The 18,405-nt window shown below is 38.9% G+C and overlaps 2 protein-coding genes across 2 annotated transcripts in view; both read left to right on the top strand.

Moving 5' to 3' along the window:
• Nucleotides 1-1,136: 1,136 nt before the first annotated feature.
• Nucleotides 1,137-7,188, top strand: LOC134858901 (acylphosphatase-2-like). Its single transcript, XM_063875119.1, has 4 exons — nt 1,137-1,306; nt 1,596-1,612; nt 1,914-2,023; nt 6,739-7,188. Exons 1-4 carry the CDS (start codon nt 1,159-1,161, stop codon nt 6,851-6,853), a joined length of 390 nt encoding a protein of 129 aa, XP_063731189.1. The 5' UTR covers nt 1,137-1,158; the 3' UTR covers nt 6,854-7,188.
• An 8,091-nt stretch (nt 7,189-15,279) lies between these two features.
• Nucleotides 15,280-18,405, top strand: part of sptbn1 (spectrin, beta, non-erythrocytic 1) — an 87,513-nt gene continuing 84,387 nt past the window's right edge. The window contains exon 1 of the mRNA XM_063874218.1: nt 15,280-15,396. The gene's annotated coding sequence lies outside the window, so the exon portion shown is untranslated. The remainder of the gene's footprint in view (nt 15,397-18,405) is intronic.

Below are 18,405 nucleotides of genomic sequence, written 5' to 3'. Positions count from 1 at the left end.
AAGTCTGTGTTTTTGCCCTAATTGTTGATGTTATGTGTGTGTGAGATTACAGTGTGTACGGTGGTATTACAAAGGCTTAACTCGGGATGTGATGATGATTTGATTGCTGAATATATTCCTTGATGGTCAACACACACACACACACACACACACACACACACACACACACACACACATACTGTGTCCTCCTGGATCACTATATATGAGGAATATTAGATTTTATCGATGATGTATTTGAAAATGAGGACACCTGTATTTAGTTGTTTTTTATTTATGAAATCCTTGGAAATTTCCAGTTATTGCAAGTTATCCCACCTTTTCATTTTGCGTGTGTGTGTGTGTGTGTGTGTGTGTGTGTGTGTGTGTGTGTGTGTGTGTGTGTGTGTGTGTGTGTGTGTGTGTGTGTGTGTGTGTGTGTGTGTGTGTGTGTGTGCGTGACAACAAAGCTGCTGTAATCTGTTAGGTTTTACTGACATCTAGTGGACATTTGGAGTACTGACACATTGTTATGCTTTACAACAGTAGTATACATTTAAACCTCTTTGGGTTTTTTTGTCTCTTCGTAGTTTGTGTCTCTTTGTTGTTTTTATAGTTGTTAGGTTGTCTTTGTAGCTGTTATGCGACTCTATTTGCATCATTTTTGGAGACTTTTTGCATTTCTTTGCAGTTATTTTGTGTCTTTCCGTGGTTCTTTATTTTCTTTATGATCACTTTGTAGTTCTTTGGGTCTTGTTGTAGTCTTTCCGTTCACTTTAATTTCCTTTTGTGTATCCTGATGGTCATTATGAGTCTGTTCCTGGTTGCTACCTGTGTCTATAAGTGAAATTTTGCAGGAGAAGACCCGGCCATAGCCCTGACACTCCCTGCGCTCAGTGGTGCCTATAAGACAAAACATTAAGGTATATTGCTAAGCATGATGCCGTTTAGTCCTCTCATTTAGACACTTGTTAGCAACCAACATAGTGTCGACCACAGACCTTAGTTCAGGCATCTAACCAAAAGCATGTTCAGAAACCCATTGACCTTCAGAGGAAGTGCTTGAATGCTGACTAATCCAACTGTAGGACTCATTCCTGCACTACTGTCTGTTCTGTAGTTTAGTTTTAATGGACTACAGATATCATGAGCCTCCTTGGGTGAGATATTTCTGGAGTGAGCATGTGTGAGCAGAGAGTGCTTGCAGCCGGGGTTTTCTCTGTCTCTCTGACTCTCGTCCTCCTCTGTGTGACTCTCTGTCTCAGGATGGGTGAAGCAGGAGGAAACAAGCTGACCTCTGTCGACTTTGAGATCTTCGGAGACGTTCAGGGTCCGTATGTTTAAATCTCCTCGCTCCTCTTTGTTTTTGTCGACCCGCTCTGTGAGCTCAGCTGTAAAATGATCTGCTGCTTAATTTAGGACGGTGCGCAGGAACTCAGTGCACTCTCACTTCCTACAGCCTCAGGATTATTATTGTGTTCAATATGAATTTACAGGACCACTCTAGAGAGCTGTTGGTTTTAATGAGTGGAAATAAGCAATATAAAGCAGTCTGTTATAATAAACTGTTACATGATTACATGTTTTGAGTCTTTCTCCTTTTGTTTTTGTTCCTACAGGGGTCTGTTTCAGAATGGTGAGTTTCTGTTTACTTCAGTAGTGAACCCACAGTATAGAAGTCACATTTACTGACAGTGCTAACAAGGTGGATCTGTGGGATTAATATCTGGCTAGTTAACTAAATAAGGAAATTAATTGGATGTGAAATTCTTTAAATAACCAACTTTTGTTTGTATGTTGTTAGTATTTTGGAGTCATGTGACCTCTGCTTTATGGTGCTGGATCAGTGACTTTTCCTGATGCAATAAAGCCTTTTTATACTCAGACTAACGTCTGTACAACTTCAACCCCTCTTCCTCCCCTTCTCTCCCTTGCAGTATACGGAGAAGCAGGGTCTGTATCTGGGTCTGGTGGGCTGGGTGAAGAACACCCACAGTGGGACGGTGGTGGGACAGGTGCAGGGTCCCGCTCACAAGGTGGAGGATATGTGAGTATACACTGTTATTTAAAACGGTGGTTCTCAAACCTTTTCAATAATGTTCCCCCTTTGAAAAAAATGACCTTTTGTGACAGAATGTCTACCAATCTTTTTTTTCCTTTTGATTTTTGTTTCAAATTTTGATTATTATTATTATTATTCATCTTGTTAAATATTTGAAGTGCAAATTCCCTTCAGGTGAGGTGATGCTACAGGTGGATGGAGTAAAATGAAACTCACCATAAATATTCTCCAGATCAGTACTTTCAATAAGACAATTATTATTTGTGTTCCAAGTTTTTTGAAATGTTATGTTTAAATATGAATAGGAGGCTTTATGGTATCCTGACGCATGGTGAATTAAGGAGAACTACAGACACAAATAGACAGGCTCTGAGCTGAGACTGACTTCACATTCACCTCTTGTTGTGATTTGGCTTTAATTTTGTTTGCCACTAGAGGGAGCAATAGACCTTCAAAACAGAATCTTCCAGCTAATTCACTCAGAGCCAAAGTCTGCTTCACTTTAACTGTTTGTCACTTTTTACCCTTCTGTCTGAATACTTAAGGACAGAATAGTTACTCAGACACACACCTCCCTCCTCCCTGTTCTCTCTCTCTCCTCTCACACTGAACTGATGACAGTAAGCACCACTTCGTTATGAAGCCGGAGCTCACTTTGTTTTGATGAGCTCTCTGTCCATAGGGAGTGATGTCACCAGGGTGTGGACATCTCCTTTGGGTGACATCACTGCCACACACACATTATATGGTATTATCCTTGGTGGGTTTTTTTCACCTCCGTGCTGCAGCAGGCGGGCGGAGCTCACTGAAGCACAGCTGCTTGTTTCTGTGAAATGCAGAAACTAAACTATCTAAAAAAGCACATTTGTTTTGGTAATACTCTCAATAAGAGTCACAGCTTTAATTCTGGTCTCAGTTGTAATGCCCATTAAGCTGCCATGTCTTTTGGATGTATTTCTCTGTATGGGGGGGGGGGGGGGGGATTAAACATCAACTACATCACAACATTAGACTGCTAGCTAGTACAAGGAGGTAAACAATGTAGGCATGTTTTACATTCATTAAAATAACAACAGACTTTAAATGAGAAAGGAACCACTATTTATTTATTTTATTTAAGAGCATGTACTTTTTTATATACTGATTTTTTTATTATGCTTTTATGAATATTAAATATTGTTTGGCTTTGATGCCTTTTTATGATTACTTCTACTTTATTTTCTATTTTCTATTTCTATTTTTCCAATGAATTAGATTTTTCTATTCCTATATTTCAAGGGTTTTTTTACACTGTTTTTGGTTCAGATTTGATTAAGTGAATCTTCAAGTGTTGTTGTAACTAAAGAGATGAAGCACAGCCCTAAAATACTGCGATAGGAGGCAGAGAATTATTTCTGAATTATTAGATAGAAATATGTCTTGACTTAATTTGCTTAAATGAAGTAATTCGATTTTATACAATTAAATTAAGGACATAAATCAGGATTGTGTTTACTTGAACAACTCACAAATCACAAATCATTTTAACCTCCTTGTGACTTTAATACACAGGCTGAGGAACATACACACACAGAGGTGTTTTCCGTGTCAGCGTGCTCACTCTCTCCTGCTTCCTTTCTGCTCCACTTTCACCAGGACCTCACTTCCTGCAGGGCCTGGGAAACGGGATCAGCTGTTCCTCTGGGCCGAGAGAGGGGGAAAGTGAGGGAGGGAGGGAGGGAGGGGCAAATCATAATAATAATAATAATACAAGTCATTGTAATAATGGCAAGAGGAAGGGAGGAGGCCGGGAGAGGAATGTAGTCAGGAGAAGTTGAAGTAAAGGACAATTCTAAAAGAGGAGGAAGGAGAAAATGGAGGAAGGAGAGGAAGAGAGAGTGAGAGCTGCTGGTGGGAGGTTAACGAGTGAGTGGTTTCCTCTTTTTCCTCTGAGAAAAAAATCCTAGAGAGCCGAGCAGCTTGATACATGGAAAACTGAAGAATGGAGAGAAAGGAGGGACTGGGGAAAAGAAGGAAGTGGAACATCAAATCTAACCTGTTCTGGAATTTGCAGGAGTGAAGTCGAGGTGTAAATGTATTATTTATTAATATTTATAAAACCCAACTCCTTAACCCTGCATGAAAGGCTTTACAGTCAGTACAATATATGTCTTTTGACCCCTTAATTCAGATAAGAAATAACTCTGAAACATAAACAGAGAATGTAGTAGGTGTTGATCAACATGTCAGGACGAAGGAGAATAGTTAGAGGGCGGGGGAAAGAAAGATGGATGAAGAAAGAGAGTAACAGGTGTGGGATTAGACTGATCACATGATCCTACATTTTCTGTGCATGTGTATGTCTGTTTTTGTGGGAGTAGGCCCAAACAAGAAAGACAAAACAAAAAATAGTTTGAAAAATTTCAGCTGTTGTTTGAGGGAGGTCACGATTTCAAAGGACTTTTTGTGCCACTTTGCCTGTTTTGGATATTAGTGCACGTGGAGTCTAAATAGTTGCCTAAAACATCACAAATGTGGTTATCTTATAAAGATTGATTTTTGGGAGATTTTTGTCTCCCTTGTGCATCACCACCTGGCCTCTACCCAGAGATAGAACAATCTTTGAGCTATTTCTGGAACAATGCATGTATTGTGCATTGTGTCCTCGCTAAATAAACGAAAACATAAACAAACACTGTGATTATCAGAAGATCTGCGAGGCTGGAAATGTTGGGCGTCTGTGTGCTGTTGGAGCTACTGCCAAGAGAAGTGCTGAACACTGTGGAGAGTTAAAATATTATGGGACGAATGTTTTATTTTTGGCTGTCCTAATTTTACTGTTCAAGAATCAAAAGCTTTATTGTCAAATGCACCACAGAAATGGAAGTCTAAAGCATCAGGCTTCTCAGAAAATATATACAATATACTTGTATATAATAATGATAAAGCTTTATTTCTATAGCTCTTCTCATACTCTAGGTGCAGCTCAAAGGCCTCACATCACACATTCAAACAGAGAAGAAGAAATTCAATTCAGGTCAGATGTTAAAACCATTTGCACACATGCAGCATAAACACCTTATATAACAAGCAGGTAAAAAAGGTGTTATAATTAACAGAGAAGACTGATAATCCTCTAAGCAAAACAGAGGCAGACAAAATGAATAAATACAATAAAATACTTAAAAACGGTAAAATAAATGAATTGTTTGGACATCAAAAAATGTAGACTAGTGCCGGTGAAATGATGGTGAAAGTAAGCAGGAATAAGTCCTTTTAAATAGAATGAAACATAATAAATGTAAACTCAAACGCTATAAAGAGAATTAAATGCTGTGTATGGTAATATGTAAATCTGTGGATCTGTGGACTATAAGCAGAGTGATGACAGGCGGGGGAAAATGAAAAGGTGCATTTATTCATTTTTTACTTTACGTTACTTCACTACATTTATTATTTAATGCACTATTTATGAAGTAAGATTTTGAATGCAGGGCTTTGTACTTTTACAATTTAGGTTTGCTGCTTTTACTTAATTGCAAACAGGAAACAGGAAGTGGACTGTGAAGCGTGCTGGAGGTTTGAAATGGACCTTTTATTGTAAAGCTACTGATGCGAAGGATCTGCAAAACACAAACAAGACCTAAGCTTTTAATAAACAAGATGTATCCTTTTTAGGGTCAGGGGCTCGGGAACGTTATCTTAGTGAGGGTCCTCACGTGTCCATTAGTACAAGCGTGTGTGTGTGTGTGTGTGTGTGTGTGTGTAAGGGATCAGTGTGTGATGTTTTAGAGGGAAAATGGCTGCAGATTACAAAGCAACAAACATCCAGCTGCTGCAGATTTAACACTTGTGTGTGTGTGTGTGTGTGTGTGTGTGTGTGTGTGTGTGTGTGTGTGTGTGTGTGTACAGTAGAGTAGTAGGTCACGGAGCGATCAGTCAGCTGTAGATTTAAGAAGTTTTTTGCCAAAAAAATGAAAAAGTAGGACAGCTCGTCTCCCTTTCACAAACTCTCTCTTCCTCCTCCTCCTCCCTCCTCTCTCTCATGGACATGACCCTGATCCCCTGAAATCTCCTTTAATCTACACACACACACACAAACACACACGCTATCAGAAACATCCCGAGCATCAGTCTGTGGTAAACCTGAGTATTTCTGCAGCAGAACACCCTCAGTTTCTCAGGGTTAAAAATAGCTGGAGGAATGTTTCTTTTATTTTCCCATCATGCCCCTGGTTGTCCAGAGACTGGTTTGACCTCCAGAGAGGCAGTTTTACTTATTTTTGTCTACATTTTTGTCCCACAAGGCAGTGAAGCCCCTGATTATGACGTCAGTAGCCGTTCAGGACACTTTGCTGCAAAACAACTCAGAACCCAAAGACACTGTACCTCTGGCTCAGATCAAACTGCAGATTTTAGATGGACTTCAGAATCTTTTGGCTGCAAACAAATGCCACTGACTTGAAGGGATAGTTCTGATGTTTTAAAGTGTGGTTTTATGAGGTGTTTCTCCACAGTCAGTGTCAGATAATGTCGTTTGTAGAAACAGATGTGATCGCTGTGGACGTACTTTTGACACCCATTCACTTGCTCTTCCGTCAATGCCTTCCAGTATTACTCCCAGTAGTGCCATGGCTTGATCCTTTATGCCATTTGTTGGAAAACTAAATATATTTGTTGTTGTGTTTGTAATGGTGAGATCTCTCTTTTTTCCTCCACAGGAAGGTGTGGCTGAGTAAAGAAGGAAGTCCGAGCAGCCGCATCACCAGAGCCTCCTTCTCCAACCAGAGAAGCATCGACAAGCTGGAGCTCTCCGGCTTCAAGACGCGCTTCTGATCAACGAATCAAACGCACCCAAGAGAGATTCTTCTCCTTTACTCAGAGCAGAAACACTGAACACTGCTTAGAGTGGGTTTATTTATATATATATTGACCAGAGAATGTGCTAAAAGTTCAGATTATGAAGTATATCTATTTCAAAATGTAGACATGAGAATAAGTGCGGTGTACAGCCTTGTGTTAATGCAACGGTTAAGTCAAGTTATGGAAAATATTTTACCCTAATGGTCAACCTCAATTAAGTCATGATGTATTTATTAGATTCTGAATTTATTTCTGCAAATAATATCCCTGAAACTCCTTGAATGTCTCAATAAAGAAGTTGAAATATCCCTCTAAATAAATGTGTTTTCTCACATCAGTCCAGGGTATCTATACATGTCACTGTGTGATGTAAACAAGCACACCCCTGCTGTGATAGTCATGTGACCTGATTACCTGTCAGCTGATCCAATTAAATCACTGATCTGCTATCACACAACCACAACAAAAACACTGACACTGCAGATACCTACCGTGTGTGTGCACGTGTACCTGTGTGTGCATAAAAGAGAGATGGCTAAACAAATGATAAAATATCTGTGTGTGTGTGTGTGTGTGTGTGTGTGTGTGCTTAAGTGCTTTGAAACCATTTCTCCATGGATACACTGTTAGAAGTAAACGCTTTGTAGTCATGCCAACCCATCCAGAGACATTACTCTCACACACACACACACACACACACACACACACTTTCAGAGGATAAGCGGAGGAGGCGGTGTTAGTGTGTGTGTGTGAATGGGATGTTAATGTAATGACATGCTTACATAACATGCTGGAGCCCTTCATCCATCCACTATCATGAACGTCATGACAAGTGTGTGTGTGTGTGTGTGTGTGTGGGCAGGCAGGCAGGCTGTGTTTCGCACAACATGCAAATCTTTCACTTCCTCTCAATCCCTGCTAGAAAGCCTGACATACATATATATATACGCATTCATATATATGTATGTATATGAATGCGTATATAAATATATATAAATACATATATATTTATGTATTTATATTATTAAATATAATCACCCATACTTTTTTAAGAGGGGCACAATAAAAATATTGCATTTCCTCAACATAAATATTATGATGGTGCATTAATACTTAAAAACCATTGGTCCTAGCCGTTGTGTTCACCCCTGTATGCTTTCAATCTATAACCACCAAACATCCTCACCCACTCGCTCACTATTGGACACTTAAATGGTGCATTTGTTAGTTTATTAGACACCAGCCTGAAGAAATGATGCACAACACATATATTTCCTATCACGTCACTGTTTCTATCCTGTGTGAAACCAAGAGTCAACTGTTTACATGACAACGTACATCCATAACAGACACACTTGTTTAAAACCAACCCATGATCTTCTATGTAATCGAACCACGTAGTTTTGTTTCAAACACAACATAAATCCTGTGTTTGAAACTGTATGTGACGGGTTGAGACTTAGAACAGGGCATACTAAAATGGCAAGAGACGACACACTAAATGTCCTTAAAAGTGGCGTGATACTTACAGGCCTTACCATGAATCACATCGTAGTTGCACCTGGGTGTTTCTTCTTTATCACACATATATCATGAACATGTTTTTTGATATTCTGTTCAAAAAATAGCTGAAAAAGTCTACATTTTAGTCAAATTTCATGAGAAAATCCAAAAGAAAGTTCAATCTGTTTCTTGGATCTTGATTGAAAGTGTGCCACCTGCATGGTTGCAAAAATCTGGAGGTGCATGATCACGTTACTTGACATGCACCTTGGATATTTGATTAAAAACGACATTGTATTCAGGTTATCTGCCACAAAAGTATCTGTTGCCCTCCAGGTTCTTTTTTGCATGTCCTTTCCCCTCCCAAGTCAAAACCAAACACGGCTGTGACAGAGGTCATCGCAGGCCTCACGCCTGTCACAGTTTTGTCTTTTCCCAGCCTGCCATTTGTCCCTGAACGCATCCAAGTACACTCCTCCAGCAGCACTTCACTCTTACTGCTAAATCTGCTGCAAGTCTTACAGCAAATAATATTAATAATAATAATCAGAGATCCTCCCACACACACACACACACACACACACACACACACACACACACACACACACACACACACACACACACACACACACACACACACACACACACACACACACACACACACACACACACACACACTGTTGCCATCACAGAGAGAAAGAGCCCACCCACACACTTCAATCACTTTGTGAAAAGCTGGAAAACATCCACCGGCCCCGACCTCCTCTTCCTCCTCCTCCTCTTCTTCCGCCTCCTCTTCCTCTCCAAGCAACCGGGTTTGGCATCCCATAGTGGTCGCCATGGAAACGCCGCTATATCTGAAAGTGCCTGAAAGTGAGAGAGAGATGAAGAATAAAAGAAAAGCTGACGCCTTGTAGTTTCCTTCATTTCCTCTCCTGTGTCCTCGTGTCCTTTCCTTCTCTCCTCCCAAAACGTCTTCTTTCCTCATCTCCTTATCTCCTCTCTCCAGACTTCATTTTTCCCTATCACCTCCTCGAAACTTTCCTTATCTCCTCCTTTCCTTCTCTCCTTTCGCTTCCCCCCTTCCTCTCCCAAATTATTTTTGCTCTCTACTTCTCTCTACACTTATTTCCTTGTCGCTTCCTCTTCCCAAAACGTGATGCGTCCTTCTCTCCTCCTCTCTAAACGTCTTTCTTCCCAAACTTAATTCCTTCTTGTCTCCTCTCCTTCTTTCCTTCTCTCCAAGCTGAGTTCCTTTCCTCTTTGTCTGTTAATCTCTTTTATCCTCCTCATTGTTCATACACTCAAAGTAGTAATGAAACACTATTTTTTTAATGTTTACTAATGTGTTGTATCTTTGCTCTGTTGACTAATTTATACACCTTGCTTTTCTTGTTGCTTCCCTCTCTCTTTGCAGCTGCACGATGCAAATGTACCTGTTGTGGGATTAACAGAGGAATATTTGATCATAATTAAAATGCTCTTCTCTGTAAAATAAATCCAGTCGGTCAAATATTTGATTTGTTTTTCAACTTATTTTATTTATTTATAACTTTTTATATCTATAAACTATAGATCTATAACTATTCATTAAATCTTGCTTCTCTTTACTTCCTCTTTTGCAATATCATAAATCAAACCTGCAATAATTATAATTTAGTTCTGTTATATATTTACAAAACTCCCTGTTGTGTGAGACCTACAAAGGATCCCGTTATCCTTCCTTCCTCTCCTCTTTCCCTCTTCCCTCCATCTGTTTCCTGTGTGAGTATCTGCCGCTCTTTCTCTGCCCACACACTCTCTCTGTCTTCGTGTTACACACACCTGAGTGGGTGCAGACAGCCAGCTGTTGCCAGGCAACATGTTCAAGTTCAGTGAAAGAAACTCTGACATTTAACAATTAACAACTAAACGTTTTCTACTCTACTTTCTGCTCAGAAGTGTCAGCTTTTGTGTCACAGTGATTGTTGGAGAACAAGAGGCTACAACAACCCGCTGTTAGGGGACGTGTGCACAGATTTAAATGAATTAGAAAAGCTTGATTCACAGCGAGGACATTTACATAGTTAGAGCGAACAGAGTTAGGTTGACCTATTGATATACTGTATATCCTATGATTATAGTAAGTAGTATGCAGTTAGGTTATTTGATTGATTTCAAAGTTATTCTAAATAATTGTGTATTTTTATTTTGTGTAGATACCGGTGTCTTTATACACATATATATACACTCTATATATTTCTATTATTATCTTTCTATTTTAATTTGTATTGTATAATTCTAGTTTCATTTCTAGTGTATATTTTTATTCCCTCAATTTTTTCTATTGTATATTTTTTATTGAATTTGAGTTGAGTTGAGTTTCTTTTATTTAATATCATTTGCGATGTACTTTTCAAGTGTAGCTGTATCAAAGACAATTCCCAATTGTGGATCAATAAAATATATATAATCTAATCTTATCTTAATAAAAATGATGTGATAAAATCCAACACGTATGAATACAACAGTGGTACAAATAAACCGTAGCAATTTAAAAGTGAGTGTACAAATCAAATATATTCTGATCGGTGATTTTCAAAGTAGCGTTTGTATAACCTTTTCAGTACGGTTAGTTTGAAACATCACATTTCTCTACAAATGGCTTTGAAGTTAAACGTATCGTAGAATCTGTCATTCTTTTTAAATGATAAAGACTGTGGACATGTCGAAGCCGTGCTCTCTGCAGCTGCTGCATGATGGGAATAACCTCACGACCTTTGACCTTCCCCTCATCATCCTCAGCTTTAGAACAAACATGGCTGCAGTCTGCTGGACGTTTCTGCACCGTGTCTGGTATCTAAGTGATAATCTCCCAAACAGACACACACACACGCACACGCACACACACACACACACACACACACACACACACACACACACACACACACACACACACACACACACACACACACACACACACACACACACAGAAAGACCTTCGAGGCCGGATCACATTGTGCTGCATTGCAATTCAGCACACTTGGATGTCCTTCAGTCCCAGAATGTGTTGTTCTCAGTGTGTGTGTGTGTGTGTGTGTGTGTGTGTGTGTGTGTGTGTGTGTGTGTGTGTGTGTGTGTGTGTGTGTGTGTGTGTGTGTGTGTGTGTGTGTTTGTGTGCTCTATGGGTTATTCTTGACTGATAGTCACCATATATTTCATTATAGAAGTAGTTCTACTGGGTAAAATAGAAAAGTGTAATTATGTAGTTGTTTTTTTTGCAGGGTTTCTTTCCTTATTTGTCAGTGTAAATACATTAATATTACATATAATGTATTTGATTATTGCTAATGTACTTTTAAAATATAATAAATACATGGGATAACTTATGGGAAGTAATGAAGTGTGTTGCCGGGGAGAAACAAACTGTATATTTTGGGCTTAGAGCTTCAAAAAAAGGTACCACAGTCACCATCTTAAAATGCATTTTAAAATATATAAACCTTTGACTAAATTAAGGCAAGATACCTTCACCTACAAGTCTTTAGACCTGGAAATCTCCAAATCAGTGCGTAAAGGGTGCAGGATGGTTCTGAAAAACAGTCTCCTTCTTCTCTTTGCCCCTTTACTTTCAGGTGAGTAAAACAGTGAGACACCGAGGGGAGGAATGGAGCTCCTGTGTGATGATTCATCGTGTGGGAGGATTATAAAGATGCTGCTTCATGGTTTGAGGCTCAGCTATATGGTGCAAGTTTCAGGGGGGAGGATAGGGGACATCAATATGTGGAACATCTGCAATCCTCCCCCCACCACCCCCTCAATAAAAACAGAAAAAGTAGCAGAGGACTTTTATTTTGAAAAACTGCTGAATCAATCGGCCTGTAGAGTAGATGGCAATTATTACATTGAATTGTAATGCATTTATTCATCATGGACATGAAGCCATATGCACAGTTAAACAGATTTCCACATGTGTAATGACTCATATTGATTGATCCATATTGATCCATGTATAAAGACATTGATTCTGATATCTTCCTCTGTTAAGTGGTGTGTATGGAGTTTAATTGGCTCCTTTGGGATGAATACAGTTATCTGACTCTTGATCTGGAAGATACACAGAATGAGAGCCTTACTGCATTTACATGAGCATATAAAGCTGGAATCAGAATCAGTTCAATCTTTAACATCCCTTCTCAAAAACATATTTGTATTAACAGGCATTTATATGAATCACTCTGAAGTGTTGATCTCTTCTTCATTGCATTTGTTAACAGCTGTGGGTATTTGATGTATTTCCTATATGTAAAACGTTTTGAATTGTTGCTGCATTCAGCTTTTTTAGTTTTTAAATCACTTTATAAATGTTGTTTTAAATAATAAAGTATATATGTAATTTAAAAGTGTCATCTGGTTTCTGAAAGCTGTAATTTCCTTTTATAAAAAAGACATTTCCACTATGATTTGATGCAGAACAAATCCTCAGTATGCAGGAAATTAAATGTTTGATGCTCCAGATTAAACCCGGGGGAGGAACCCCAAAAGCTCCCACCCTCCCCCCTTCCTCATGTAGAAACTCAACCTACCCCCGCGCTCTCGTCAGTGGTTGTTTGAATGTGGAGATGAGAGAAGGGTCTGCACAAACTCAAACATTTAACCCCACAGTTGCGAAAAATACAAACAGCAAATGATCTTTTCACCCTTTAAATTAAATCCCCAACTTTTCTGTTTGGCATCACTCTCTCCCTGCAGACCCCCTCCCCCTCCACCTCACTGCTGGCTGAATCTCCGCCTCTCACTCAGACTCTGGGAGCGCTTCATTTAGACCCCCCTACAGCCCTGAGGGGCGGAGACAATCTAGATGAACCCAAATTATGCAGTGTCACTTTGACTTATCCATTTACGCTTTACCCTGTAAACGCTCCTTTATGTAGTCAGAAAATGTTTGTGTTAATAATCAATGAAACTTAGTTGCTTTATTTTACTAGGACAACAACATGCAGTTCAATCTGACCAAAGATACAAAAAACGGTTGTGTCTATAATAATACACATAATAAACATAAAGAGTGGTGTCTATAATAATACACATAATAAACATAAAGAGTGGTGTCTATAATAATACACATAATAAACATAAAGAGTTGTGTCTATAATAATACACATAATAAACATAAAGAGTGGTGTCTATAATAAGACACATAATAAACATAAAGAGTGGTGTCTATAATAATACACATAATAAACATAAAGAGTGGTGTCTATAATAATACACATAATAAACATAAAGAGTGGTGTCTATAATAATACACATAATAAACATAAAGAGTGGTGTCTATAATAATACACATAATAAACATAAAGAGTGGTGTCTATAATAATACACATAATAAACATAAAGAGTGGTGTCTATAATAACACACATAATAAACATAAAGAGTTGTGTCTATAATAACACACATATTAAATATAAAGAGTGGTGTCTATAATAATACACATAATAAACATAAAGAGTGGTGTCTATAATAATACACATAATAAACATAAAGAGTGGTGTCTATAATAACACACATAATAAACATAAAGAGTGGTGTCTATAATAATACACATAATAAACATAAAGAGTGGTGTCTATAATAATACACATAATAAACATAAAGAGTGGTGTCTATAATAATACACATAATAAACATAAAGAGTGGTGTCTATAATAATACACATATTAAACATAAAGAGTTGTGTCTATAATAATACACATAATAAACATAAAGAGTGGTGTCTATAATAATACACATATTAAACATAAAGAGTTGTGTCTATAATAATACACATATTAAACATAAAGAGTGGTGTCTATAATAATACACATAATAAACATAAAGAGTGGTGTCTATAATAATACACATAATAAACATAAAGAGTGGTGTCTATAATAATACACATAATAAACATAAAGAGTGGTGTCTATAATAATACACATAATAAACATAAAGAGTTGTGTCTATAATAATACACATAATAAACATAAAGAGTGGTGTCTATAATAACACACATAATAAACATAAAGAGTAAGAGGTACATATGAATACACTATGCACAATGCAATGGGTGTTAAATGGGTGGTTTATTTTACCGTATGCTTAGTTTACACAGGTAGAAAATAAATAGAGGGTGACAGATTGATGAGAAATAATTTGGCCTTTTCAATATCACCAGTGTTTTCCCCTGTTCCATATTGCAGCAGTGTTGGGTTAAACCTGCAGTTTGTGTTTAGCTGTAAATAAAATGTGTCAGTTTGTCTGATTGTGTGTTTTGTCTGCACATCATTTAACATCAGCATTTAGCAGATTTAGCCATACAGGCACATTTTATCCGCAATCCATGACACATATTTGACAATAAAGAAAACATACAAGAAATGAATGGACCTTGACCTTTCTCTGATTTTGATTGACATTTCACCGCTCAATTATGAAAGCAATAGGCCTAATTAATATTTAAGATGAACACATGCAGTCGTAAATAAATGTGTTACAGCTCTATGCTATCATTTATACGAATTATAACATGCAAACATGTTTTTTAAATTCTTTAAATAGCTTAATTACTTTACTTTCTTATATTTGTACAAATATTTGGACTTTATTTTATTTAAAATTGCGTGACTGTCACAATTCCAAATAACCCAATATAGATTTAAATATAAAATAGGGATCAATGAAACATTCAAACACCGATTAAAGTTAATATTTTTTGGTTGGTTTGCATCTCTTTATTATCCCAAACAAGCTCACTGTGAAGCATTGACCGTTTAGCTCCGCCCGCCTTGTGCTGCCATGTGAGTAAACCGAGCGCACCGTCCCTGCAGTCCGTGCTGTGAGAGAGAGGGAGCTGGGGGGGGCGGGGTGATGAAGAGGAGGAGGAGAAGGATTGGTGGATTGGAGGACTCTGTGCTCCTGCGTTGTTTTCGCTCCCGACATCCCCACTGTCCTTCACTCCGAGCGGGACTCCTCTGCATTTCTCCCCGGCCTACAGGTGAGTGAAGCCGGCCTCTAGTTCTTCCATTCACCGCCTGTTTTCATTTCCTCCGCAGCCTCTGCACGGATTTTGTTTCATTGTGCGCGCGGATGGGGGAGCATCCACATAGGGTGTATCTGTGTGTATGTGTGTGTGAGTGTGACTGTGTGTTTCTCCCAAATCGCGTGATAGCTGCTGTCTCGTGCTGATTGTTTAAACCTCCAATTAAAGCCGCACATCATCATGGTGGTGCATCGGCGGGCTGTTGGTGCCAAAAGAGGCCGAGCAGAGAGCCTCTTCCCTCGGCTGTCTCCCTGCTTTACCCCTCCATCGTGTTTTTGAACTTGTGTTAGTGTGTGTGTTGGATTTAGTGCGCCACTGCTGCTTGTTGTTTTGATGAACTCTGCAGCTCTCAGTGTTTTTACCTCCACTCATGGTGGATGTGTTGAAGGAGATGGAGTTGATGATGATGATGATGGTGGTGGTGTTGGTGCAGGCGTGGTCGTCTCTGCTGACCTCAACTCCAGAGCAAAAACACTAGAATATTCCCACAGTATTCCTGTAATGTCTCTACAGGGACTCTCAGTGACTGCAGTGACCTTCTCTAATTAATGGTGCATTTTTAGTGTCATTGTTCCACCCCAGTGCCTTTTTCCACACAAACCTTTATTTTTGTAGTTTAAACTCATCCCAAATGGACTTAGACTCTTCCTGTGGTTGTAAATAACCAGATTAATTGGATCTTTGTGCAGCTTTTAGTAGTTTGGCAGTATTCCTGCAGTGATTTGGCAGATTTGAGAGTGTATTTTAAGGTCACCGTGGCTGTAAATAACAAGATTGTTGTGATATTTGTGCAGTTATTACCTTTTTGTCCTCTGTTTGAGCTGATATTCCTGCATCAATTTAGCATATTTGAATGTATTTAAGTGTACTGTGGTTGTAAATAACCAGATCTTTGTGATTTCCTGGCAGATTTCGTCAGTTTGTTTGAGTCTCCGCAGTGATTTGGCAGATTTGAGTGTATTCACTGTGGACTTTCTGTGACAGTATAACAAACGCTGGTGCTTTGAGGCATATATTTTTTTGTTGCGCAGACCCCGTTTCAGATCCTGTAGAGCAATTATGTAATCAGATACAGCCTGGACTCTCTCCTCCTCCCTCCCTGTCTCCATTTCTCTCCCTCCTCCTCTGTTCCTTCTCTAATCTGACGTCTTCTTATTTCTTCCCACCCTGTTTTTTCTCATTTTACACTTTCCTCAATCTTTTGCTCATGCTGCTCATTATCCTTCTCCAGATTCCTCTCTCTCAGCTTTTCCCTCATCATTGTTTCTCTCCCTCCTCCTCCTCCTCCTCCTCCTCCTCCACCCTTCCTTTCTACTTCTTTGATGCAGCAACTGGGAAACATTTGGCTACTTGTTGACTGGAGCTTTTAAAAGTCACAGTGAGGTGTCGGATTGTTCTCCTGCTGCTTTCACAACACGCTGCGGTAAAACTAGAAGGATCTACTAATGCTGACTCCTTTTGAATCTTAATCAGATTAAAATGTTAAACGCCAATAGTGTTTGCAGTGAATTTTGAGGAGGTCAGGAGATTTAAAGCTTAATAAACACTGAACTGGAAGTCAATGTGTCGAGACAAAATCTGTGTGTTCACTTTCAGATCTTCTCAGAGTTCAGAACATGCATCTTAAGAATGTCCTTGGAAATCAAAGCTTTAAGTTTCTCCTGTGGTTTAAAAACAGATTTTAATATTAAGCTACACATTTTGCATCAATTGAAGTCATTGCCAATGTAAACAAGATGGTTTCCCTTAAGGTTAACTCGTACTAAAGAAACACAGTGGATAAAGGAGTTACTGGAGGATATATATTTTTAAGGGTTGTTTGTTTGCCTGTCAGCTGGATTTTTGAAAATCTGCTGACCCAATTTTCGTGAAACTTGCTGGCAGGGTGTAGCGTGAGCCGAGGAAGAACCCATTAAACTTTGGGGCGGATAGACACATTATTTTTCAATCTAATTACTAGATCTAGACAGGGCATTTGGCTTTGGCCGATGTCTTCACTGGGCCCCTTCTGATGTTTCATACGTACTTTTTTTCACAGCATATTTAAAAGAGTAGCCTGCAGACACAGTTTTGCATTCCTGATACGATGTCCACCTACAATGGACAGTTTAAAACATAAAGGTGAAAATCAATACATCAAAACATTGTTTTTATTCTACACATTTAACCTGGTGACTACATTACCCATAATGCAACTCAACCTGCTACAGTTCGATCTGAGTTTGTGGTGTATGATGCTAATTGCTGCTGATATCCTGCAGCTATGATCTCACCTCTTTCCAACCCTTACTCCGTATTTTATTTTAACTTTTCAACCGTGTAGGCAATAACTCAACTGACATCACTGGTGGACATTAATCACACGTCTCACAGCTGCCTCTGGAGACGCTACAGGCTCTTTATTGCTTTGAAAACACCCTTTCACTTCATACTGATGGTAAAGCACAGTAGATATACTGAAGACACATCTTTTTATGTCATTTTAATGTGATTTAATTCCCATCTTGGATATAAACGCTAAGCAACCTTTATGTTAATAAAACACATTCGTTATCGAGCAGGAAGTCTCTTTGAATGCTGCACTGTACCTTTTCTGAAAACACTTCGCTGACGTGGTCAGAATGCAGGTCGACCGTTTTTTGTTTACAGGCTGAAGATGAAATGGAGCAGAGCCACAAATGGATGGTGAAGAGAACAGGGTGCAGCAGGGTTTATGGTAAATGTGGTTTCACTTAGAGGAACACAAGATGCTTTATGCAGCATCTTTTAAAAACATTTTGTGGACCCGTTTCCTCTGATTATACGTATTGTTCCATTCGGCCTGCAGCTATTCATTTAATGCATTTATCAGTTCCTATCCACTCAGTCAGTTAGATGCTCTGCTCATAAGTGATCTGCAGGGAGGGATGAAGGGAATCGATGCTGCAGGAAACTGTTGGCTGTAATTTGGCTCTCGCTCAAACT

The sequence above is a fragment of the Eleginops maclovinus genome, chromosome 22, assembly GCF_036324505.1.
Source record: "Eleginops maclovinus isolate JMC-PN-2008 ecotype Puerto Natales chromosome 22, JC_Emac_rtc_rv5, whole genome shotgun sequence".
In the NCBI taxonomy this organism is placed as follows: domain Eukaryota; kingdom Metazoa; phylum Chordata; class Actinopteri; order Perciformes; family Eleginopidae; genus Eleginops; species Eleginops maclovinus.
The sequence above is the reverse complement of the archived record's forward strand: the minus strand, read 5'-3'. Positions and strand labels throughout refer to the sequence as shown.